This window comes from Acipenser ruthenus, chromosome 11 (genome assembly GCF_902713425.1).
Source record: "Acipenser ruthenus chromosome 11, fAciRut3.2 maternal haplotype, whole genome shotgun sequence".
Classification (NCBI taxonomy): domain Eukaryota; kingdom Metazoa; phylum Chordata; class Actinopteri; order Acipenseriformes; family Acipenseridae; genus Acipenser; species Acipenser ruthenus.
The window spans coordinates 26,382,458-26,408,648 of NC_081199.1; the positions used below are offsets into that span (position 1 = coordinate 26,382,458).

At 39.4% G+C, this 26,191-nt stretch overlaps 1 protein-coding gene across 2 annotated transcripts; it reads left to right on the forward strand.

Moving 5' to 3' along the window:
• The first annotated feature begins 2,327 nt into the window (after positions 1-2,327).
• LOC117426544 (caspase-8-like) lies at positions 2,328-26,191 on the forward strand. Of its 2 annotated transcripts, none has more exons than XM_059033523.1 (13): positions 2,328-2,442; positions 9,039-9,351; positions 9,833-9,938; positions 12,036-12,171; positions 12,792-12,901; positions 13,810-13,846; positions 14,186-14,256; positions 14,877-14,907; positions 15,381-15,458; positions 19,765-19,859; positions 23,051-23,189; positions 23,814-24,309; positions 24,791-26,191. In XM_059033523.1, exons 2-13 carry the CDS (start codon positions 9,059-9,061, stop codon positions 24,954-24,956), a joined length of 1,758 nt encoding a protein of 585 aa, XP_058889506.1. In that variant the 5' UTR covers positions 2,328-2,442; positions 9,039-9,058; the 3' UTR covers positions 24,957-26,191. The 2 variants fall into 2 exon arrangements, with proteins under 2 accessions (XP_058889506.1, XP_033900109.1); XM_034044218.3 differs by having other exon boundaries at positions 13,810-13,843.

Here is a 26,191-nt window from a genome sequence, read left to right on the forward strand (position 1 = left end):
ATTAGGAAATAACACTTACTACCCAGGAACAAAAATTGTGTTACATTGGTGACCGAGGGACTAACTGGTTTAGAATTATCTTATTATCCCTTGGTCACATTTTGCACAGGTTATATAAAGGATGCGTGACTGCCAGCTAAGTAATACATAAATAAATATTGGCCTTCGCCATCATATATAATATAAATCATAATAATAACAGCACACGTATACATAGGGGCGGGACACTGCCACACAGCTGCAATAGCATTTTAAACTATAGTACATGCTGTGCATTACACTGTTCTACAAGGGCAAGGATTTGTCCTTGTTGTTTTGTTTAAAATACAATTTAAATAAATACAAGATGTCAATAAACTGTTTTTTATTTCTTTCATTTTCTAATAAACTGGTTCGATTTCTTATATAAAGGTTAATTTGAAGTAAAAGTACCTGAAACCGACTTGGCGTAAGGTTCAATATATTAACGTTCGCCTCGTGCAAATATATTTTAAACGTTCAATTTCCGTCTATTGATCAGCAAAGCAACTGATTTTGCAATTGTTTCATGTGTGGGGCAGATTACTACACTGGTTGCAACTTATTTGGAATTACAGTAAAAATCCTCCTGTACACCCTCCTATCTCTCGGGAAGCTACAGTTGAGTTTACGTTGACCCTGGAATACTACAAGCAGTAAAATGTGTATTTAACACTGAGGTCTATCTTGGGACAGAAGCTGATGTGTGCTTTTCTTTGTGGACTGTGCTTGTTGGAGCAAACTGTTTGGCTATTTTGTTTATGCAAAAAAAGGTGTGGGTTAGAGTTCATACTGAAATCAGAGCAGAACCGAGCAGTCGCTTCATAACCAGTTAACCTGACTGTGTTGCTACTAACAGTACCTGGCCCTGCTGTTTATTTTCATCTCACAAGGTATTAGCCCTAATAGAGCACATGTTTTTTTTTTATACTTCCAAATGTTTTTATACAGGGCTTGTTGAAGAGTCCAGTTTATTTAACAGCTTTTTATCACACACAAAAAAAGTTGGCAGGTATTTAAGCAGAGTTGAAATGTTTGGTTTAGGTCTACGTGAAGGCTAAGGCCTGGGTGAAGCCTGTGGGGGACAGGCCTACAGAAAAAAAAAAAAACAGTATTTATTGTTGCACACAAAACACAATAAACAAAACAAAAGCCTAGCTCCTCCAAGGAGTGCTAACTAAACTTTCTCATGTCCTAAACTATAAAACCAAAATACCATATTAAATATATTTTTTTACTGTAGGCCTGTCCTTTCCTCCAGCCTTAGCCTTCATGCAGACCTAAACCAAGCATTTCAACTCTGCTTAAATACCTGCCTGCTAAACTAGAGGCAGGCCCTTGTTAAATTAGTGTCAGGTGATTCCAATGGCTCTACTCCCACCCTTAGGCATTCTGGGGGATGTAGTCCTGCAGCAAAGCCCTGGACTACATCATTCCTCTCTCCTCCCCCTACTATGCCACAATTAGCATTTGCATTAAAAATTACAAAATGCAAATGTAATGAAAATACATGTATTGTCACGAACAAACATTTGAAATTGCTAAAGTGTTTTTTTTTAAATAAATATTATTTGTTAAACTACCAGAAATTATGAATGTTGGTCTTTGTCATATTAATTAGTGGCTAATGTTCACGAAATGCTTATTTTTAACAAGCTTTCTTGAGTGATCTTACATTAAGTGTAGGGTGCCAATATTGCGCGGGACCGAGGATCTGAGCGATTGGTCAGTGTGTATGTAAATGTGCGCTTGTGTGTGTGAGCCAACAGGGTTCGGGGGAATCACTATTTAGGAGCTGCTTGCAGTTCGGGGCTGTGTTGTGGTGTCCTGTCGTTGAATGAATAAACATCTGAGTGAGATCTTGCTGTGGTAGTGTGGCTTTTGTTTGTTTGTTCCTCTGAAACGATACAATATTTTTTCATATCCTGAATTGCAACAGTCCAAGAACAACAGGACGTGCAGATTTCATTGCAGATTAAGCGTTTACTGCGTACTGTTTATTCGGCTTGCCACTTTAAACGAAACCTTAAAACATTATTTCATGAAAGCTTGGGAAAACCGATGCAAACCGTTAAATAAACTCTTTAATGGTTGATTTGTTAAACCCATGTGTCATGTTCTGACTATTTGGAACAGTTTCATTCCTGTCCGGAAATCCTGAGTGTTGTACGGTTCCTTGTCATACCTGGAGTGAAAATGGTTGTAGGAGTGGTTTTAGTGATTGACGTGTCAATGTATATTCACGTCATTAAAAACAAAATATGAAATTTGTATAAACACCCCCACACCCCTCCCTCTGAAATGGATTGGGCTTGTTTTGAAAGACAGGGTAGTGACTTTTCTTTTTGTGAGACTTGGCAACAGTGTCTGGAAGTCGTTTGACTGACCAGAAGAAATGAAGGTGCAGAGGGTTTAAACTTTCAGGTAATTAAATATAAAATGGCATGCTTAATGACATCTTAGTACATTTTCTGTTTGTTTCCTTTCTGCGTTAGTGATAATCTGTGGATCGCATTTCAACTGCACATCGCTTAATAAATAGTTTAGGTTCCCTGGCTTTTTGTAATAATAACAAAACAAAACAAAACAAAACAAATACTCAGAGGAATAATACAGTAAGCAATATGAATTGCTAAAGAGCGACTGTCAACAGTATCGACGATAGAACATGTCATCATAACACACCACTGCACTTTTAACAGAGAAACAAGAAAAAGGTATTCACTTTGTGATTATGATTTGGAATATCCTATTAGTTGTATAACTTCAAAAACATTTATTTTTCTTTACATATAAGGATGTCGTTCACTTTTTTTTTCTTATTAATTCATAACTCGCTGGTTTGCTTATACGTCGGACAAAAGCAATTGTTAGTGGTCAATTTGAAATGTGTCTGTAGTGTACCAGTATGCTTAACACTGCCAGTAGAAGCAGCATCACAAATGCTGCTGCCAGTATTTTAACATAAGCTCTCAAGAAACAGAAACACTTAAATTGTTTTGACCTTAAGTTTAGAGAAAGTGAAATTTGTTAGCGCGCGAGTTGGGGGAATAACACAGCAGTAAAAGACAAAAACGTGTCCGGTTTTTAAGGGAACAAAAAAAAGATACAAATGTCAAAAAATACATAGCTGAAAGGGCTGTGTTTTAAAATAAGTAGGCTTCCATTCAGATGTACTGTAGCTAGTTTTGTTGGTACAGTACTATATTTTCAACAGAAGTAGTATTTTAATTCAGAAGGATATGATTCTGAAAATATCACTTGCCAAAAGAGAGAACTGGGGACATATTCTGTAATACAGCACATACTTTACTGTATGTAAAATTCCCCATTAACGACACTACAGCAAAATTAAATTAAAATGTTACCCATGCACAGAACTGCTTAAAACGTAAAAGGCAATGCAATTTAGCAAAAGATTAAAAAAAAAACAATACTAGTTTCCAGAATTAAAACAGAATCCAAAGTCAGTCTTAAAAATTGAAGAAAATATTGGTCGATTAGGCCCTAATGTCACAGATCACTTGCAAATGAAAATGCACAAAAGCTACTAAAGATCACAGATTTAAAAAAAAAAAAAAAAAAAAAAAAAAAAAAAAAAAAAAAGCATCACAGCATCTAAAACTGTTTAAAGTCCATATGCACCTATTTCACATTACAATCTGGTCTTATTTTATTAAACTACACTATAATAGTGTTATATATATAATTTATACTTTTGCGCTGTAATTAAGAAATTTACAATCTAAAGCTTGTTTTGAGTGCTTCCGCCAAAAAGGAGGTATGACACAGGCCCGGTTTTTGGGATGGAACCGCATAACAGTCTCGCGTTTTGATTGGTCCATGTCTGTCACATGAATACGTCGTCACACGAGTGGAAAAGCGTGCAGGCATTTTTAACATTGTGATCAGATAGAGAGAGTGATCTGCTTTCCACAACCTTACCATTAAAATATAATGTAGTATTACACTGTACTGATATTACAAACTATGGGTAATTACTTTATATAAATTATCATGTTATGCACGAATGTAAGAATTGGCTTTCTGTGATGGTGTACTTTTTTCTTTCAAGTAGCATATATCTATAATCGTTTTTGCGATATATTTTAATATAAAACATATACGCTATTGCAGTTTTGTTACAGGATACATTAGTTTATCTCTAATGTAATCACAGTTTTACATATAGACTGCCCCTGTTTTCATTTACGTCCCAAATTCTGGGCCGCTTTGGTTTTTAGATAACGTCCCAAATTCTGGACCGCCTTGGTTTTTAGATAACGTCCCAAATTCTGGGCCGCTTTGGTTTTTAGATAACGTCCCAAATTCTGGGCCGCTTTGGTTTTTAGATAACGTCCCAAATTCTGGGCAGCCTTGGTTTTTAGATAACATCCCAAATTCTGGGCCGCTTTGCATCATTTCCGAATTCAGCCCAGTTTTGGGGAATCAGCTGACAGCTGAGTTTCTAAGTCATGCATGTACAGTTTACCATAAACTGGATCGTGAATTCATTTGAGAGTAACCCTTAGTACATTAATCAAAGTTCATGTATTTTTTACTCTCCCCAAAAATCTTTTTTTTTTTTTTTAATGAAAAAAACAAAAATGTAAATGTTAAAAAACGTATTCCTTATTACATGAAGAAACTACATTGCACTGAAATAGATACATGAAAATTAATTTAAGCAGTCGTTTTCCTTTATTAAAGGCTAATATTAAAACACATTTTTGGAAGGAACATGGTATTCCGAAAAAAGGACATCTCGTTTTCTTATGTAACGTCCATCAATATATTGTAGTGTTTCAGGTTCTTTGTGGACAGAAATGAACCTGCAACTGTGAGTAGATGAAGGCCGTTTATTTTGACAATAATTAAATAATCACAAAATAAAATCATAAAGTGAGGGAAAGGAGACTGGGAGTCGAAAGTGAAAATAAATGATTGTAGTAATTTTTCTTTTACCCTACCCTTCCCAGTCTTTTTCCCGCCCCTCTTGTGCGCAAAACCTGAACTCCAATTCCCCTCCACACACGTGTACCACCATTCAGCCCCATTCATGTCTATGGCAGTGTTATAAAACACATTTTCAGGCATATCTCTCGAACCCGAGCACGTAGAACCACCATTCAAAGTGATATAGACTCAGGGGAGCACCCCAAACCACCCCCTAAAAGGTGTGATGGTTCACCCAAAAACTCATGTCATGACGAAAAAATTCACTTTGCCAAGCCGTCCTGGCATTTGAACCATGAAAATGGTGGCTCCTTGTGCGGGGCCCCATGGGGCCCCAACGCAAAAAAAAAATCAAGTTCCTAACCCCCACAGAACCCGAGATACGCCCTGTCAAAAATGTCCAAAAACTACCCTTTTCAGGGTCATATCTCCATGACCCCGGGGCCTAGAAACCGGGTTGAACTTCCTAGGGTCATGTCTGGTGGCCCTCTTTCACAGGGAGCCACCCGTTTTCAAATGCTACATTTTCAACAAATTTTCACATTTTCAGCATGATGGCATGTCAAGGTTGCATTTCCAATAGCTTTTGAGCTCCAGGTTGTCAAAAAAAGTCTAAACTGGTGTCCTTTCTAGCTGGGGACACGTCACTTGGAGGGATCGACAGGGGCCCCGAGGTGGACCTCCATACCGATTTTCAAGTCTTGGGGACCCCCAGAAACCGAGATACAGCACCCTGAAAAATGTCTATGGGAAATCCCATTATAAAACCCCTTTGGGGCAACGCCCACCATCTGGCGGTGGGGTGGCGTTTGAACCCGTGGCTGATGTCTTTCTTTAGCTAAGACTCTTGTGCACGCAAAGAATGTCCTTCTGAGTTTGTTGGCCCAGGGGTCGTGGAGATACGGGTACGATAAGAGACCACCCCCTTCCCTATGGCAAATCCCATTATAAAAACACCATCGGGGTAAGGCTCAGCTAATGGCGGTCGTGGGTCTTACGAACTCGAAGGAACCCATTTTCTTTAGCTAAGATTGTTGTGCATCTAAAAAGAGTACAGAAGCACCAATTTAAGTCCATTCCAAGTGTTTTGTGATCACAGTATCAGCCTGAGTGTATCAGAGCACAGTTTTGCACCAAAAGCGAGGGTAGGCGAAAAAAAGCACTATATACCCTATTCTTTAAGATATCACTTTGCAGTGCAAATTTGAGGAATGCAACCACTTAGCAACTTGCAAATTGGTACTGCAATTTAAAGGCCTGTAGTGTCAGACTGGTAGTGCCTAACTGATTCAAGTGTTTTTGGAATGATTCTTGCAAAGACTGATTTATAAGAAAAAAGAGAGATTGACAAACAGCATTTTGCTTTATATGCAGAAACGGGCAACTAAAGAGGGTGTCAAACAAGCTGTGAATGTCCAAGGAGGCTACAGAGTACCTCTGAGTATGAATCCAGATGCTCGCAGGACCTGTTCTTAGATGTACGAAACCACTGTATCGCTGTATAACTGTATACCCTATAAATATCACTTTTTATTGTGTATTTGAGGAACACAACCAATTACAAACTTCATTTGAATTGCTGTGCTATCAGAATATCAGTGTATAACTTTGCTGGGTATTGCAGTGTATGCTGGGTATCAAAAGGCCTTCAAACTTTTACAAAAGGCCGTCAAAGTTACAAAAAAATAGGTGTGCTCCTAACCCAGTACTTGTCTTTTTAATTCTGTGCATCCAAATACTTGTAGTTAAAAGTTTTAAGAATTAAGCTTACTGTTTGTTGTTCTGTCCTAAACCAGCAGTTTGTCACCCAGATTAATTAATTAAACGGGGGGGGGGGGGGGGGGGGTGGTGGTCAGGGGTGGGGGTCATCAGATTATTCTCCATTTTATTGTAACTGAGGTACCGTTCAGTTGAGCGAAAATTGTAAAGGGGTACTCGAGCTGAAACCTCCAGATAGAAGGGGTACAGTTTCAAAAAAAGGTTGAAAACCCCTGACCTACAGTATAAATGATCAGGAATAGATAAGGGAAATGCTGACTAATACAATACAATAGGATTTATTTGAAGTTGTTGAAGGGCACTGGTCTCTTAAACCCAGAAGTTCTGATAAACCCCTATGCCTCACTATATATTGATGGGCATTACATAAGCAAATGAGATGACCTTTTTTTTTTTTTGGTATACCATGTTCCTAAATGTTTTCTGAGGAGAGTAAAAAATACATTAACTTTGATTCATGTACTCTTAAATGAATTAACGGTCCAGTTTATGGTAAACTGTGCATGCATGACTTAGAAACTCGGCTGTCAGCTAAGCAGAATATCTCAAAAACTGGCCTGAATTCGAAAATGCAGAATTCGGAACGTTATCTGAAAACCAGAGCAGCCCAGAAATTGGGATGTTATCAAAGCGGCCCAGAATTTGGGACGTTATCTAAAAACCAAAGCGGCCCAGAATTTGGGACGTTATCTAAAAACCAAAGCGGCCCAGAATTTGGGACGTTATCTAAAAACCAAAGCGGCCCAGAATTTGGGATGTTATCTGCAAACCAAAGCGGCCCAGAATTTGGGACATTATCTGAAAAGTAAAGCGGCCCAGAATTTGCGACGTAAATGAAAACAGGGGCAGTCTATATGTAAAACTGTGATTACATTAGAGATAAACTAATGTATCCTGTAACAAAACTGCAATAGCGTATATGTTTTATATTAAAATATATCGCAAAAACGATTATAGATATATGCTACTTGAAAGAAAAAAGTACACCACCACAGAAAGCCAATTCTTACATTCGTGCATAACATGATAATTTATATAAAGTAATTCCTCATAGTTTGTAATATCAGTACAGTGTAATACCACATTATATTTTAATGGTAAGGTTGTGGAAAGCAGATCACTCTCTCTATCTGATCACAATGTTAAAAATGCCTGCACGCTTTTCCACTCGTGTGACGACGTATTCATGTGACAGACATGGACCAATCAAAACGCGAGACTGTTATGCGGTTCCATCCCAAAAACCGGGCCTGTGTCATACCTCCCAAAAAGCCCTGATTTAGAATCTTGACATCTGTGACATCACTAAGGGAAAACACGAACCATAAACCATAAACATGCATGCATATGTCTATGGCATAAACAAAACGATCATACATACAGGCCTATTTCATGATGGTTAAACGGTGTCAAAAATACATTTCACCTCAGATAGGCACAAGGGAATGCATTGCATGAAAAAAAAAATACTGTATTCCGTGAAAGTAAAATCAGCGAGTTTGTCGGTGCACAATGCAATGATCACTTCATACAACACGGAACACGGAGACTAAAGCTTTTGTTTGTTGGTTTCTGGCAGGTACAGATTTTATTTTTTCTCTTTTGTAAGACACTGGTACACAAACACACGCAGACCTTTACAAGACAGCTATTCACGAAGACAATCTAGTGACCACTGATTAATTTTCCTCCGACAACAGCGGAACCATTTAGAAACCACAATATATATATATATATATATATATATATATATATATATATATATATATATATATATTTTACCGGCCTTAGATAAACACTTTCGTACCGTTTAATTTTATATCAAAAATACATTTTTAAATAGCTGCATCTATAAGACACTTCATACAGATATAAAAATGATTATTATTATTATTATTATTTATTTCTTAGCAGACGCCCTTATCCAGGGCGACTTACAATTGTTACAAGATATCACATTATACATTATTTCACATTATACATTATACAGATATCACATTATTTTACATACAATTACCCATTTATACAGTTGGGTTTTTACTGGAGCAATCTAGGTAAAGTACCTTGCTCAAGGGTACAACAGCAGTGTCCCCCACTGGGGATTGAACCCTCAACCCTCCGGTCAAGAGTCCAGAGCTCTAACCACTACTCATCAGATATTATTATTATTCACACACCCTAGTCTTCTATCTTGTAAAATGCTTTGTGATGGTGGTCCACTATGAAAGGTGCTATATAATAATAAAGATTATTATTATTATTGTTGTTGTTAATACTGTTTTCAGATCCTTAATCTCGTGACAATATGGACTTCCAAGTACAGCTCCTCAAAATAGAGCAAGCCCTGTGCAAGGATGAAACAGAGGCACTCGCCTTCTTGTGCAGAGACATCATTGATACAGACCTCAGCAAAATGGCGTCTGCATCCCACCTCTTCACAAAACTAAATAACATGGACCTTTTAGAGGAAGAAGATTACTTTATTGTTGCAGAGCTTTTATACCGAACCCGACAATTTTATTTGATTAAAAAAATGGGAAAAAGTAAGGAGCAGGTTGAAAAAGAATTGCCACAGAAAGGAAGAATTTCAAACTATAGGTGAGTAGTTTGGCATTGTCTCCTATACTGTACTTCAGTACTTGCACAGCAAATTATCCAATTGTATTTATGCAGTCTTACCTGCAGGAAATCTTTCTATTTTTTCCAGTAACCCACTGCTCACCAAGTGTGTCTGAAACAATACAGGCAACAACATAGGAACATTTAAGTACATAATTACATTACAAATCCATAACAGTTTCCTGTGTTTCATTTCAATGTATCATTTACTGTAAATTATATTAATAGGGTCTATTCCAGCTCATTCAAATTCCGGGAATAATTCTGCGTGTTTCCTCCGCTTATGGTTGATTATACATTTGATTGTGAAAATGGTGCCGGGGCAGGCGTCTGTAACACACTCCAAATCGTGAGAAAAAAGCTCCAGTTTTATGTCTGCATATTACAGAGAAAAACAACAATGCCTTAATGCAAACTTGCAGCATATAAAAACGTATTTTATATCTCATCTGATTCGCAGGCAACTGTTATATGACCTGTCTGAGGATGTAACCAGAGATGACCTGAAAAGTGTAAAGTTTCTATTGCAAAACAGCCTTCCGCGATGCAGACTTGAAGATGACATGGCAAGTGACTTTGCAGTCTACTGTACCCTGTACCAGGACCAGCTGGTAATATGCAGTCTGGAAAGAGGCTTTGCTTTTTATTTCAGTTTGGACTTTGTAGATGTACCTGGCAGCTGATAAGCTGATTAGCTTGGTAGCACTATGGTTTCAAAACACAAATTAACCTTTAACCTGTTTACAAATAAGCATCAAAGGGGTCCTTCCTTGTGTTTAGGGAAATGGCAGGCTGTCTCATACTATCCCCAGTGCCTATTGAATGCATGTACTGTATTTGTATTGTACATCATACTGTATGGGAAGATGCAAGAGGATATACAATTTATCAGAGGCCACTCTCCAGTCCCTTACCCATGTTAAAAGAACATAACAATCAGTATAATTGAACAATAAATAGCCCCACATGCACAGTGCTCACCAGTGTCTCATCCAGTAAAGGAGTGGCGGGTGAGTCATACTTTAAGGCACAGGTGTGCAAAGTGGGGGGCGGAGAGTCTGTAAGGGGGGCGTGACTGTGACTAAAGGTTCTGTTAAAAAAAAAAAAAAAAATTTAAGGATGGGACATTTTAAATAAATACATAAATGACAGCTAATTAGTCAAATGAGCCGTTGATGATCACTCTAGGACTTGTACAACTGGAGAAATCATGTTTGAAGTGGCGAGTGTGAGTGAAACTGCAGTGAACAGAGCCAAATTGACGGCTACAATGTGTGGGGCGACAAGTGTAAAAAAAAGGCATTAATGTTTTAACAGCTGTTTTTTCCCTGATTTAATGTAAATTGCATATTTTTTCCCAGATTTAGAAAAATACATTATTGTTAACAAACACATTTTTTTTTTTTTTATTTAGTAGTCACCAATTATTTTTTATTATTTTCTTCCAATTTAGAGTAGCCAATTATTATTTAGGCTCAGCTCACTGCTACCACCCCTGCGCTGACTTAGGAGCGGTGAAGACGAACACACGCTGTCCTCCGAAGTGTGTGCTGTCAGCCAACCGCTTCTTTTCACACTGCGGACTCACCATGCAGCCACCTGAGCTACAGTTTCGGAGGACAACGCAGCTCTGGGAAGCTTACAGGCAAGCCCGAAGGCGCCTGGCCAGACTACAGGGGTCGCTAGTGCGCGGTGAGCCGAGGACACCCTGGCCGACCTAAGCCCTCCCCCCCACCGGGCGGCGCTCAGCCAATTGTGCGAAGCCCCCTGGGCGGCGGTGGAATAGCCTGGACTTAAATCGGCGATGTCCAGGCTATAGGGCGCATTCTGCACTCCACACGGTGCGCCTTTACCGGATGCACCACTCGGGAGCCCCCACAAACACATTCTTAAAAGTCACAGTGTAATGGCAACTCTGCAGCATACAATGCCAAATCAAAAGTGTCAATGGGTGTGGGCTTACATGTTAGCTTCAGATTTAGCTGGCAAAATAAATGTTTTTTCTTAGGTAATTGCTGAACGATAATGTTTTAAATGTTCACTCGCTAAATGTGAAACTGCGAAAATGCGTTTTAAATGAAATCGGGGGGAAAAAAACACCTCTTAAAATATAAAGGTAAGATGTAACGTTTTAATATGTGTGTAGGGGTGGGGGGCGTGACAAATTATATGTTAAAAAAGGGGGCGGCATATAAAACGTTTGCGCACCAGCACCACTGCTGTAAAGCGCTGGATGGCAGAAAAACTAGTTGTGGATTGTTCACCTCATCACGGTTCAGCACCTCCTATTGGTCAGGTTACCCAGAGGCTTCCTGGGTTGGGCCCTTGTCTCCAGTGTTCAGTAGCATGGTAACATCCTTGGCTTAGATTCAGCGGGTGTAAAGATGTGATTGGCTACACAGCGGGTATGGAGGTTGATTTTCAATCCTCCTGAGTGGAGAATGGGTTGCAGTGGTGTGGCAACATTATTCAAACTGTAATTTAGGTAAAAAAAAACAAGGATACACTTGATTAAAAAAGTATATCAATGTATGACATATTTTTTTGGTTTAAACTGCGCTTAAACTTATTTGTGTAGAAAAACAAGGGTAAAAAAATGGATTCGAAAAATGTACCAGTGTATTAAATAAGCTAACCAATGTATTTATTTCTTTATTTTTTAGACTATGCTTAAACTTCTCATAGAGATGGAGAAAGAAGACCTCTTAGACCAAAGCAACCTGGAGATGCTAGAGAAAGTCTTACAAATCATCTCCCCCAGTTTAGTGAAAAAAATTACCAAGTATAAAAATGAAAACGGTGAGCCCCCTTTTCTAGCCTGAAGCTATTTTCATTCATTCAATATTGCTACATTTTTTATAATTCTTTTGAGTCCTACATATATGTTATATAACTCTGTAGCACTGTAAAATCTGCTGTGCAGGTACAGGAATGTGTCACTAAGGACTTTTCTTGACCTACGACTGGTTTAAAAGAAGGCATTTCTGTATGGACAATTCTGACAATTGATGCATACTGCATTACTGTAATACTGTATGCCCTTCATTGGCAATGTTCATTTGAGTAGTGTCAACAGTTTTTCTGTAGCATTGTTACTTGACTGGGCAATCTGGTTCCGTGAGAAAAATGGCATAACTTTTGCTGCCCTTTGGTTAACCAAGATAATGTTTTGTTGTCATCCTGTTGTATTCATGGAAGACATATAAATAGAAAAGAGGAATTTAAAGACCGTACCTGGGTAGTTAGTATTCAGCCTTAGAGAAGCCTTAAGGGAAGTATGAATAGTATTGAATACAGATCAATATTGGAGAAAGAGAACTCAGAATTACTGAGATGGATTCACACATCTTAAAACATGAAATTGGCAAAGGTTTGTTTTCCAGTTTGGATTGTAAATGACTGTTGATGTTTCTGCACAGGATACTACACACAAGAGACCGGGTTTAGCTCTTCAGAAGCGCATGGAAGGAATCCCAGCCGGCCGCATGCAGATTCACAGCTCCCTCCTCTCAGTCACTCTTCTCAACAAGTATGTGCTTGCCTTTTTTTACATCACAGTATATTAATAGCACAATACATAGGCAGTAGTCGAGGCTAAGGGAAAGCCCACCAAGATTCACTGAAACAATCAGTGGCCTGTTTTAAAAGAAAGATATGGGAAAGTACCGGGGACCACATACTCCCAGGGCTCGCATCTCAACCACAGTACAGATGAGTCAGGCAGTTTCATGTTATGTGGCCCTAACAGTTGAAGCCTTTTGTGCAAATACTTCATAAGCTCCACTTTTTTGAAACCGAGAGAACTTTTGTTTTGAAGTTTGTTGGTTTTTTAAAGACAATACTTTTTTTTAAATTTATTTGTAATTTCCATTATCACATGTGGAGAAATATCATAATTAACATTATGTTTAGGCATGAAAATCCCACAAATGGTATATAAAAATAAAATAAAATAAACGCCTAGGCTATTTTTTGACGTTTGCACCATCGTATGTACAAAATTTTACATACCAGTACCCATGATCATTATCACAAGCACACACAAAGGACACATGTTAGAATACACATTAAGAACTGCAGCAAAACACCCTAAACTGATTACTGACTTTGATAACTTGCAGGTACAGGATGACTTGTACTTGTACTTATAGATTCAGTTGTAACGGTTTAACTGCATTTGATTAGTAAAACCCAGAAAAGAGGATACAATACAGTGCTTGTGACCTACACTATCGGAGCTAGTTTACTAAGCAGTTTGGTTATTTTAAGATTTGATTTTCATGAACCTACTATATGCTTTGTTCATTAGCAGTGATCCTAACATGTATATAAATTAATAGGACAAGATTTGTTAACTAACAGGACGTTTTCCTTTTTTTTTCTCAACTTATAATTTTGATTTATACATTTAGTTTTGTTTTAATTGAATTTGTGCAGGAGGAATCTTCAGCGAATTCAAGACCAACGTCAGGTGGTAATTATTTATATGATTATTTATTTAGGGGGTGAGGGACCTGTCACAATACTGTGTCTTTATCACTGTAGAGTTCAGAACAGAGTCGTTACTCAATGTGTCTGTCCTGCCGGGTGCTTTGCATATCTCTACACAATATTTATATACTGTATATAATCACGCTTTTAGTCACATGTTTATTGTTCAGATGTGGAATGCAGCCAAACACAACCCAGAATAGATTCAGAGCTCAGTATCTTCTCCCTATTGTTCTGTAGCAACAACATCATTAAAGTGTCCACTTCCTCCATTCCTGAAAGCTTATGCTGATTTTATTCTGATTCTATTTTCCACTTCAAGTGATTAGAAGAGCAAGCGAAGATCAACAGCTGTCAGACTTGCTGCTGCCTCTCTCTGTTTCTGCAAGTGAAGTAAGCCCTGTTTGTGTTCAATTAGGCACGGACTCATTAGTGTCAATCAGGAGAACGTAGGGAGTCTAATTTAGCAGTCTGCTAACATGTAATCCCATGTCAGTAGGTATATTTGTAATAGATCAATTACCGGAACATTTAGTATCCAGCCCCTGGCACTGGAACAATGAAAGCCATTGAACAAAACTGTAACCCCTGTATATGATGGAAGCAGGTGCACAGCACTTCAATCCAGGGGGTGCTGCCGCACCACCAGCACCCCAAGTTCCAGCGCCCCTGTATTCAGCTCATGCACAAATGGATAACACGTTGTTATTAAGAATACAAATATGTTGAAACATGAGTCAGCATTCAGGCAGTCACAGTAAATCAGTTGCTTCAGCAGTTGCCAGCGCAATTGCCTGAAGGGTGCTTCATGTTTCATTGGCTTTGTAAGGGATGGTGGGCAGTATTCATGGCCACTGCTTCATATAGCATTTACAAATGTAAAACATTTATTTATACTGTGTTTAACAAATCCAGATTACTAGTTTTGTCTTTTTTGTATTGTGTTTTTAGATGACTATACATCTGTTCAATTACATTTACTACGTTCCTCTCTGTCTTTTCTTTTCTAACAGGGAGAACAACAGATATCAAACAGGGTGCAGGGTATGTATAGAGTACTGAGCTCTGCTCGGTACTACACAGTTGCTGTATACAGTTTCACCGTGTATTAACCTGACCAAGTAGGTGATATCAGACACGAAGACCCGAAACAGCCTAATGAATAAAGACAAATTAGGATTTGAAATATTCATAGTTGCAAAATAAACCAAATCAAAGGATGCAAAACCCTGTTAGGAGCACAAAAAAGCAGCCAAAGTTACTCACACATAGTGGTATATCTAGAGAGCTGATTATCCATTTGTGATGAAACTTGGTAAGGACATTAAGCACACGTTATTGAGACATTTTTAGATGTAGATACTTTTCATAATACCGATTTTGCATGTTAAAAGTACTGGTATTGGAAATACATACATACAGGTTATTGTGTATGTTAACATTCACTTTGTATTTGCTTTACTATTACATATCAGCAGTGTCAGATCATTTTTCATCTTGTTGTTTCTAATTTACAGAGACTGTAGATAATCAGATAGGGAACTTTGCACCAAGCCTGAGCTGCTTTAGTGGAGCCAGTGACCGGAGTAATGCAGGTTTGTGTGTACATATTATTCAACTGTTTTTATCAGAGGGTTGTTAACATTGTCATTTTATGATATTGCTATTATGTGCCTAGGGTAAAATTAAGTCATACTGTACTTAATACATTCCAGGTTTTAAGATTAGCTTAATGAAGCACCATGGGGGACATGTATCAAGGTCGACCGATGCAGCGTTAAATTGGCAGAGTGTAAAGAGGCGCTCTGCTGCGGCACAAATTTGACCCCATCCCGAATGAATTAACTGGCCCAAAATAAATGAACAATGGTGTAAGCTGTCACATTTAAATGTGTAAATGTGCTGCACCGGTGTTCTGAAACCCTCAAAATGGGCTACGTTAGCACAGACTAATCTGAAAAATAGTGCCTCCCCTCCAAATGGGCTACCTCAATTGAACAATAGGTAGGCCATTTGGAGAGGCAGTGACCTGTGTTGACTAAGTGTCTTGACTTTATATTATATTATTATTATACGACGTATAAAACCAAATATACATAATGAAAAGGATATAATGAACCAAGTTTATTATGTGACCAATACAAGCAATTGTACATAATAAAATAGCCGGTATTGAGCTATAATTTCATCCTCAGGGAGATCAAAAAGGGTAATGCGGACCCTAAATTCTCTCCCTTCTTCTCAGTACTCTCTCTCTGTTCCTGGGTTGTTCAGGAAGGTTAGGAGCCTGCACTGTCCATTGTACGAAATGCCCCTGAAAATTCACGATATCACGAATTTCACGGAAATTGTGTATTTGACGGATTTAGTGGGCTGATTTAGAGAGAGGAGACAGCTGAGGAAGCAATGGAGAAGAGCAGAACAAAGTCAGAAGAAGGGACTCAATCTGTTACAAAGGGTCATAAAAGATAAGCTTGCAGTACAGCTGAAAGCCTACGGAAACGCTACAAAAAGAAGAAGCGTGCGAGAACTAACTTTTTTAAAGACACATTCAAATTTGTAAATAAGTTATTCACCAGTGAGAAAAATGGCACATTAAAAGCATTTAAGTTTGAGCTGGAGAGATATTTGGAGGAAACACATACAGATTCAAAAAGGCCGGAACCTATGTCAATTCCTTCAGACATCCCACCTATCAATCCACCAAAATACCAAATTGAGGACTGTGTACCTAAGTGGAAAGAAGTAGAGCAAGCTGGGAAAAAAGCAAGGGCGTCATCATCTCCAGGGCCTAATGGAGTTCCGTACGGACTGTACAAGAGTGCTTCTGGAGTTCTACAAAAGTGGCATGGGAATAACAGGTTGTTGTACCAAGAGGATGGCGCCGAGCAGGTGGAGTCTTTATAGCAAAAGAAAAAGATTCTACAAACATCAGTCAGTTTCGCTCTATTTCCCTATTAAACATTGAAGGCAAGATTTTATTCAGCATTATTGCTCAGAGGTTGTCAACTTACCTATTAAAGAACTGCTTCATTGACACTTCAGTACAAAAAGCAGGCATTCCAGGTTTCCCAGGATGCTTAGGATACATCATTGTTATCTGGCAACAAATTCAATCAGCTAAAAAGGAGAGGAAGGAGCTCCATGTGACATTCCTGGATTTGGCTAATGCACATGAACTTCTTTGGGCAGCATTTGATTTTTTCAGTGTACCTATGACAATAACAAATTTAGTGAAAGCCTACTTTGGAGATTTGCAAATTAGTTTTTCAACTTCAGAATTCAGCACTACATGGCAATGCCTAGAAGTTGGAATAATGGCAGGATGCACCATTTCTCCACTGGCTTCTACCGTGGCAATGGAAGTAATTATTAGGGCATCAAAATGGGTAGTGGGAGGAGAGCGCTTGGCTTCTGGAATGAGACTACCACCAATTCGAGCATACATGGATGACATGACAACCATGACTACAACAGTAGCCTGCACTAATCGGTTATTGGGCAAATTAACCAATAACATTGAATGGGCACGAATGCAATTCAAGCCCACTAAATCAAGGAGCATCTCTATAATTAAAGGTAAAGTAGTAGATAAAAGGTTCTACATTAATGGTGAGGCAATACCAACAGTGTCTGAGAAGCCAGTGAAAAGTCTTGGGAGATGGTACAACGGGGATCTAAAGGACACAGTTCATGTGGGAGAAGTTAGACAACAAGCAGTGGAAGGGTTGAAGAGCATAGACAGCAGCGCTTTACCAGGAAAACTAAAACTCTGCTGCTTTCAGTTTGGTCTACTGCCGAGGCTGCTGTGGCCACTGACTGTGTACGAGGTTTCTTTGACAACAGTAGAGAAGCTGGAAGCTTTAATCAGTTCATACGTCAGGAAATGGTTGAGAGGTCCACGCTGCCTCAGCAGAGTGGGACTTTATGGTAAAGGAATACTGCAGCTACCAGTCTCCGCTCTAACCGAGGAGTTTAAGTGCACCAAGGTCTGACTGGAAATTACATTAGTAGAGTCACACAACAAATGCGTAAGGGAGGCAGCACCTGTGTTGAAAACTGGAAGTGGGCAGCAAAGAAAGCCATGGAAGATGCAAAGTCTGTCCTTCGAATCGGTGATATCATGGGGCAAGTTCAGCATGGAAGAGGGGATCTTGGTCTCAGTTCAGCTCCTCCTACATTGCACAAGGCAGCACTAACTCTGGTAGTCAACGAGGTACAGAAGCAGGAGGAGAGGATAAGGTGCGTAAAGGCCGTTTCCCAGACCAGCAGGGATAGTGGATGAGATGGGAGAGTGTGGAACAACTCAAGATCGGCTGGCAAGACCTATGGATAATGGAACAGAGCAGGATCAGTAGGAGAGGATCCTCATCACCTGCAACATTAAGGCACATTTTGACAGGATGTAGGTGGGTTTTAGCCAAGGACGGTTTACTTGGCGTCATGTCCAGGTGCTGCAATGTTTGGCCTTAGCATTGGAAGACAAGTGTAACATGACCAATAATTTGCCATCACTTCCATCAAAGCATTACACACAAAAGACAACATTCCTCCGCCCAGGAGAGCAACCACCAAAAAAAGGTGTTAAAACCAATCCTCGCCCAGGACAACTGAAAGCTGCTAGAGACTGGCGGATGTTGGTCAACGGCTTATTTTTCAAGTTTTAACATCTACTCTCTTGTAATGGAAATCAAGTAGAAGCAGCGCTTACAGCAGCTGGACACGGTCAGTGCCATGCATTTGGTTACTACGGCAACGGGGTCATACAAATACCGGCTTCGTGATTGGTGAATTCCTCATACTGTACAATGATATTTCTGCATACTACTGTGTACAGTGTGTATAAAGAAAAACACAAAAGCTTAGTTTTTTTCATTTCAGGTTTGCAGTTAATGTTTTTCCAGTGTTTAATATTTTGGGATTAGAGGCACCAAAATAGGCTATGGGAATTACAGTCATTTTGATTGATGTGTCAAAACTCGAAATTTGTCATTCAAGGTTGTTTTTAAAAAATATATTTTGTCTGCTTGTTACCGTACTTTTTGCAGCCAACAAAGACCATTTTAAATGTCTTGTTCCCAGCAGAAGTTTGCTACATTTTTAAAGATTGTTTCAGTAGCGAATCAAGTCACAATGTACATTTTTAAAGAGTTGACTCAGTAGCTAGGCAAAATGTTAAAATGTTTCAGCCTTGGTTTTTGGGTGATATGCTTGATGAACTATCAATCATAACACATTTTAGGCAACTTACATCACAAGAATATAATGTGAATAGTTTTTTTTTTGTTTTTTTTTAAATAAAATGGCGGTTTTTTTATTGTCATTCGTGAATTTCTTTTAAAAATACAGTGAATTTTTTGGGCCCCTATATGACTGCTGCCATAATGCTCTTTCCTATCAGCTGCTTTCTGACTTTTTCTTTGTGTCCATCCGACGCTGCTGTTCTGCCGCTTTATAAATCTCATTTTAATATCACAGACTTCATTTACAAATGAGCCTTACCTACAATTTGCCCATGCATATAATTAAGGTTTGACAGGCCTTAAAATGCATGGCTAATGAGCGGCGGAGCGCATTGCACGGCAGAGCGCATTTTGGTTGTGCTAACACGGCCTTAACTTGCCAAAAGTGTCATGATACATACGGGGCAATTTTAAGGACAGCGTACTTGGTGCTATGGCCTTGATGTCGTCACAAACACTTGATACATGTCCCCCTTTGTACAGTAATAATAAAATCTGCAGTGACTCAAACTGCTATGCAATGGGAGTCTCAGTGACAGCCTATTTGGAATACACTGCCCTGCAAAATACTTTATTGAAGGCTAGTGCATAGGTAAGACGCAAACATTGAGTTGATGTGACAGTCAATGCAAATCCCTCTCTTGTTCAATTATTCTAGATGAGTTGGAGCCTCCACATCCATCTTCTGGTTTTTCAAGTGTAAACACAGATGATATTGTTGGCCATGGTGAATCAGCTGATAGTGAGCCATGGGTAGGTATTATCTGTCTTTTAATAACTTTTCTGATGTCTACATAAATATACTGTTGTAACAGTGTGCAGCCTACAAAAAAATAAAGTGTGATCTCTTTAACCCTTTGCTGTCCTATGTCGGACATTACAATTTTCCCTTTCCGGTCCGATGTAGGACCCTGTCTGACATTATCAAAAAGACTTAAAACACAGGTCTCTAGTCGTTTTTTCTCCGGAAAAAGTCGAGAAAACCATTCAATGGCCGAGTGAGACCGATAAAAAAAAAAGGTCCGGATCTGAGCAATACATATAGCCCTGGCATCACAGAGATAACACGGACATAAACAAACAAGATAGCTGCTTCTGCATCCAGCACTCAAAGAATATCACATACATTTGCAGAGCTTTTTGAGATGTTATAGTAATAAAATAATGACTTGGATCGCATTATTGAGGAGTTTGGTGACAAAATGAGTGATCAGGAGATGATTTATCGGTATGCACGACTATGAAGAAAAATACAGCGAACAAGGGATGGGACGGGCCTGGAGATGCAGTACTGAGTGTCCTGTTGATATGCAGTGCCTTTTAAACCTGTTTTACTGTGAAAAAAAATACTTTTAAACAGCGTGTCTGAAACAAACTGCACGTGTGAAAATAAATTGGACCTGACACGCCTGAGATGCGCTGAATAAATGGACCGCAAAGGGTTAAAAAAAACAAACACATTGCCTGTTGTTGGGAAGTTCAAATCTTTTGACATGTCCGGTTTGAGGATGGCAGTTTTAAAAAGCAATAGGTCCTTTGAGGATTATGTTCCAGTAATCTACTTACTGTAAGACAATACCTCAAACCACATAACACTTTTAAATATGTAAACCATACATGTTTCTTACAATTATTATAAACATACGCTGCTACTGCCCATAGTATTGGGATAGGTTTTAATTAGCAAGATGTCCCTTAAGTGCTGTGACACATCGAATTTTATTGATTTACTACCAATGCAGAAACGCTGGGTGGCATGTTTGCCCTTCTTTTATACTTTTTTGCAAAGGTGACTGGCAAGACAGGAATCACACTGAATGCAGGTGCTAACGCAGGTATCATACTCTGTGGCAATTTTACAGTTTTCCGATGCTTTTCCAATTATTATTATTTATTTCTTAGCAGACACCCTTATCCAGGGTGACTTATAATTGTTACAAAATATCACAGTACTAAGTATAATATCACATTACAAGTTATCACATTATAAAATATCACATTACAGAATATCATAATACAGATAAGAGCAGTTATGAAAGTACAATAAGATCAAATTCAAGTAAGAGCAAAACAAAGAATACAGTACATTATAAGTAAGAGCGAGTTCGACTAAGAGCAGTTAAAACTTATAGTAAATATTTACTTATATGAGTAAAGTACAGTAAGAACATGTAGTATGATAAATGGATGAGAATGATTTCAAATAAGAACAATTACAAAAACCGTGAGTATGGTTACCTGTAAGAGTAAAATCAAATACAAGCTATAGTAAGTAGTTATAGGTAGGAGCAGTAGCTGAATGCAGCAAGGTATGGAGCAGTTCAGTGCAAGTACAAGCTGATGTAAGTACTGGTACAATTGGGTGCCATATAGTCCAGTATGGTCGAGAGTTGTCATGTTTACAGATGCTGTCTGAACAGGTGTGTCTTGAGGAGGTGCCGGAAGGTGGTCAGGGACTGAGCAGTTATATCTGTGGGTAGGTCGTTCTACCACTGAGGGGCAAGGGTGGAGAAGGAGCGGGCTCTAGTGGTGGGGGAGCGGAGGGGCTGAGAGGCGGTGTAGGGGGAAATGATAGTCTGGAGATAGGAGGGAGCAGAAAGGTCATAACAGCGATAGGTGAGTACAAGAGTTTTGAATTGGATGCGAGCAGCTATAGGGAGCCAGTGCATAGAGCGCAGCAGCGGTGTAGCGTGGGAGAAACGAGGAAGGGAAAAGACAAGGCGAGCAGCAGAGTTTTGGATGAGCTGGAGCGGACGGGTAGCAGAGGCAGAAAGGCCGGCCAGGAGGGAGTTGCAGTAGTCAAGGCGGGACAGTACCAGGGCCTGAACTAGGAGCTGCGTGGAGTAGTTGGTGAAGAAGGGGCTAATTCTGCATATGTTGCTGAGGAAGAAGTGACAGGAACACGCCACAGTAGAGGTGCTGAGAGTAGGAGAGGGAGGGGTCAAGGGTGACATCGAGGTTCTTGGTGGATGAGGAAGGAGAGAGGGTGGTGGATTCAAGTGGAATAGAGATAGAGAGATCAGCAGTGGGGGAGGAAGAGGGGGGATAAAAGGAGGTCTGATTTGGAGAGGTTGAGTTTGAGATGATGCAAGTGCATCCAGGAGGAGATGGCTGAGAGACAGGTAGAGATACGGGAGAAAATTGGTTTTCTTCAATTTCTTTAAAGCAGTGCACAGTTTGGTACTAACCGAGGATGGAGGAGAGCCAGGGCTGGGGCAGTTTGAGGGGTGAGAGGGCAAAGGGAGTCGAGGCAGGAGGTGAGGGACGAGAAAAGGGTGGAGGTAGCCGAGTTTACAGAGAGTTGGGAGAAGAGGTGCGAGAGAGCAGCAGAGGAGAAGACAAAGGGGGGGAGGGAATGGAGGTTTCGACGGAAGGTAACGGAGGGGGTCGGCAGAGAAGGAACAGATGGGAGCAACAGAGAGAAGGAGATAAAGTAGTGGTCAGAGATGTTGAGAGGAATGACTGAGAGGGTGGGGGGCAAGCAGTCCCTGGTGAAGATGAGGTCCAGTTGACGTCCCGCTGAGTGAGTGGGGGGGACGAAGAGAGACAGAAAGCGAAGGAGTGAAAATGTAAAAATAACAACAGACATGTAAAAGGTCCCCTTCTTGTACTGGTGTAGCTCTATGAAGTGTGTTCATCAATTACTACAAGCAAACTAAACCGGCTGCCAGGTTCCTAAATGCAGTGTTACATTCAAATCATGCAAACATGTGCTGTATTTATTTTTAAGTGGTATATATGCATATTTACACTAGTCTTTCAGAAATGGGAATTTTCATTTGGAATTACATATTACATGGCAATGGGTAAATGTCACTGTGATATCTGTGATAACCGTGAAACAAATACAGCCTTACATTTAAGTTCATATTCACAAACCACTCAGCCTTGTATGACATACCCCTTAGATTATGCTACATTTCTGGTCTCTTCTGTTCTATCAGATTTCGGAAACCTATGCGATGAATAGAGAGAAGAGAGGATACTGCCTGATCATAAACAACTATGATTTTAGTGAGTCACGCACCAGAAGCAGTTCAGAGCAGTGTTGCACTGATAGACATGGAACAAACACTGATGCAAGTGAGTGTCTTTTTTCCCCACAAGTTTTTATTGATTTGAATTATTCACAGGCTGCTATTTTTGTTTCTCCGTTACATAGGATTTAAGGTTGCTATATTGATTTGTTTAAATCACAGGACCATGGTTATCGGTTCAGAACTACACACCAAAAAAAACATGAGGATCATGGTAGGATCAAGCAAGACATGCAAGACCACCAAAGCCAGTTTAAAGTAAGACCGTTGCAAGTCTGATACAAGGACCAGGAAGGATTTCATCCATGCCTTGGTTATGACTTGGTTATGCTTGGATGATTTAAGGGATTCATGCATCACACAAGGAATTTCCAAGATGTGTCCAGGGCATGATTGAAATCCCTCCTTATCCAGTGTCATCCTTGCATAGTTTTTGCTTGATTCTAGTATGACCCCTGTGTTTTATTTTGGTATGATTTTGATGAGTAATCTAAATCATGAGTACAGTGAGAGCAAATTGAGGGATATTTGATTTTACCCCTAAAAAAAAAAACTGGGTTTCAAGACTGATCTGATACAGCATTCACGGTACCTGTGTGTCTTAGGTTGTGTGTTTCAATGACATTTAAGAAACACTAGGGACTACAACTTTCAACATCTTCTGTTCCAGGGGCATTAAAGGATGTTTTCCAGTGGCTGGGATTCGACATTGTATGCCTAGAAGACTTGACTCGAAAAGAAATACTGAAAGAAATAGAACAATACCAAAATTTAACAGACCACAAAGACAGAGATTGCTTTATGTGCTGCATCCTCAGCCATGGAGAGAAGGGCAAGATATATGGGACTGATGGACGCACCGTTTTAATAAATGAAATAACCAAACCTTTCTCAGGCAAGAATTGCCCCCTCTTGATTGGAAAACCTAAAGTGTTCTTCATTCAAGCTTGTCAAGGGCAGAAAGCACAGTTAGGTCTCCCAATAGAGGCTGATAGCTACACTTCAGAGCTTGAGGAAGATGCCCTGGTCCCTGATTCAGTTCCTGAGGATGCTGATTTCCTGGTTGGCATGGCAACCGTGGAAGATTATGTTTCCTTCCGCGACACATCTAAAGGAACATGGTACATCCAGAGCCTCTGCCAGAATCTTCTACACCTGGTGCCAAGGTAACCCGGAAAATAACTGCTTTAGTTGTATATGAAATATTTGAATAGCAGTTTTCAAGTTTTCAGGAAAGAAAGGCAATTTCCTGAGATGGATGGCCTTGATTAGATTTAATTTGGACAGTCTTGGACAGAAAAATGTTTATCCGTGCCAATGTTCTTCAAAAAAGATTACCATGGTAAATGTACTTGGTATTTCAGCACATCAGTGAAATGTTTTGTACTTTAAATACTTGTCATGTTTTACAAAATATTTGATTTTGGGGAGCACTGTTCTAGTGGTTAGAAGTACTGGTGTTAACTCGACGTTATACTCAGTCTCACTATGTAGTCGGTAGTTGCTAGAAACTAAATAATTCCACAGGAGTTTTTTTCTTTTTTAGCAAGTTATTCCTGGATTTAATTCATCCAATCGGTTTTTCCCACTGTACCACAAAAAAATAAAGAACAAAAAAACCTAATAAAACATGTTCTTTTATTCCAGAGGAGAAGACCTGTTGTCCATCCTGACAAAGGTGAACATGGATGTTAGTCGGAGAACTGATGAACACAGGATAAAGAAGCAGATTCCACAGCCGGCCTTTTCACTAAGGAAGAAACTGGTCTTCCCAATTCCTGCTGAGCGACCGCCTGCCCTGCTGCAGCTCTAGGAGTTCAATCACAGCTGTATAAAAGGTTGGCTGTTGGCCTGTTTGCACCCCACCTCCCCCCCACTCAACTCTGCCAAGGCTAGCCTTCTTATAGAGTAGTAAACTGAAGGGGGACAGGATGGGAGGAATCCAAAAACATTTTGTGTGATCTGGTTGATCCCTGTAATCGATGCGTCTATAAAAAACAATTCTGAATTGACTTCTTTATGAATTTGAACTACAATTTCCGTTGTATCTCAGGAAGCAAAACAACATAATGAACTTCACAAACTTTTGAGGTCAATCAGCTACGAGAAAACATTGTTATATTCTTAATTGAGGGATGCTGTGGAGCAGATACTGCACTGAATGTTGTAGGACCCCTATGCCAGCTGCATGCAGGCTCACATTGTGCCAGTTAAAAAAAAACTTTTTGTGCTGCATGTATTATTGATCTATCATCAAGGGGGTAACCTGAAAACTAAGGGGGTTGTTGGGTAGGCTGGACCACTATAAAGTATCAGATGGATATGGAGCAAGAATGGCATTTCGGTAGTACAGTATATGTACATGCACAGTATCTCCTTTTACATGGGAACAAATACTACAATAAAACATGTATTTATTTTTAACGTAAATCTATCACACAACATTAAGTCATGGACTTACATATTTGCATGTGCTTGAGTAGGCCACATTTCATGTGAAGAATTTCATGTAAAACTTGACCTGGGAATTTTGGGGTAAAAATCTTACAAAACTGAAAAACCAAGAGGCCTGCGCGGACTATTCTGCTGTGTTTGGAGATACTGTGTGATCATCTTAATAAATTACTATCCCTGCAGGGAATGAATATGTACATACTGGGGCAGCAGTGTGGAGTAGTGGTTAGGGGCTCTGGACTCTTGACCAGAGGGTCGTGGGTTCAATCCCAAGTGGGGGACACTGCTGCTGTACCCTTGAGCAAGGTACTTTACCTAGATTGCTCCAGTAAAAACTCAACTGTATAAATGGGTAATTGTATGTAAAAAAATAATGTGATATCTGTATAATGTGAAATAATGTGATATCTTGTAACAATTGTAAGTCGCCCTGGATAAGGGTGTCTGCTAAGAAATAAATAATAATAATACTGTATATACATTTTACTTCCTAAACAACATTTTTCATACCAGTACTATTGGACTTCAGAGACTTACAACAGAATGTAGTTAGTATCTTAAAAAAAAAAGAAAAGACATTATTTTTTATGAAAA

What these genes read in the sequence shown, in the direction of transcription:
- LOC117426544 (XM_059033523.1), top strand. Translation starts at nt 9,059, where the DNA reads ATGGACTTCCAAGTACAGCTCCTCAAAATAGAGCAAGCCCTGTGCAAG. An exon ending in TGGAACAAACACTGATGCAA is followed by an intron (nt 23,190 to 23,813) that starts GTGAGTGTCTTT and finishes CTTCTGTTCCAG; the next exon opens with GGGCATTAAAGGATGTTTTC. An exon ending in CTTCTACACCTGGTGCCAAG is followed by an intron (nt 24,310 to 24,790) that starts GTAACCCGGAAA and finishes CTTTTATTCCAG; the next exon opens with AGGAGAAGACCTGTTGTCCA.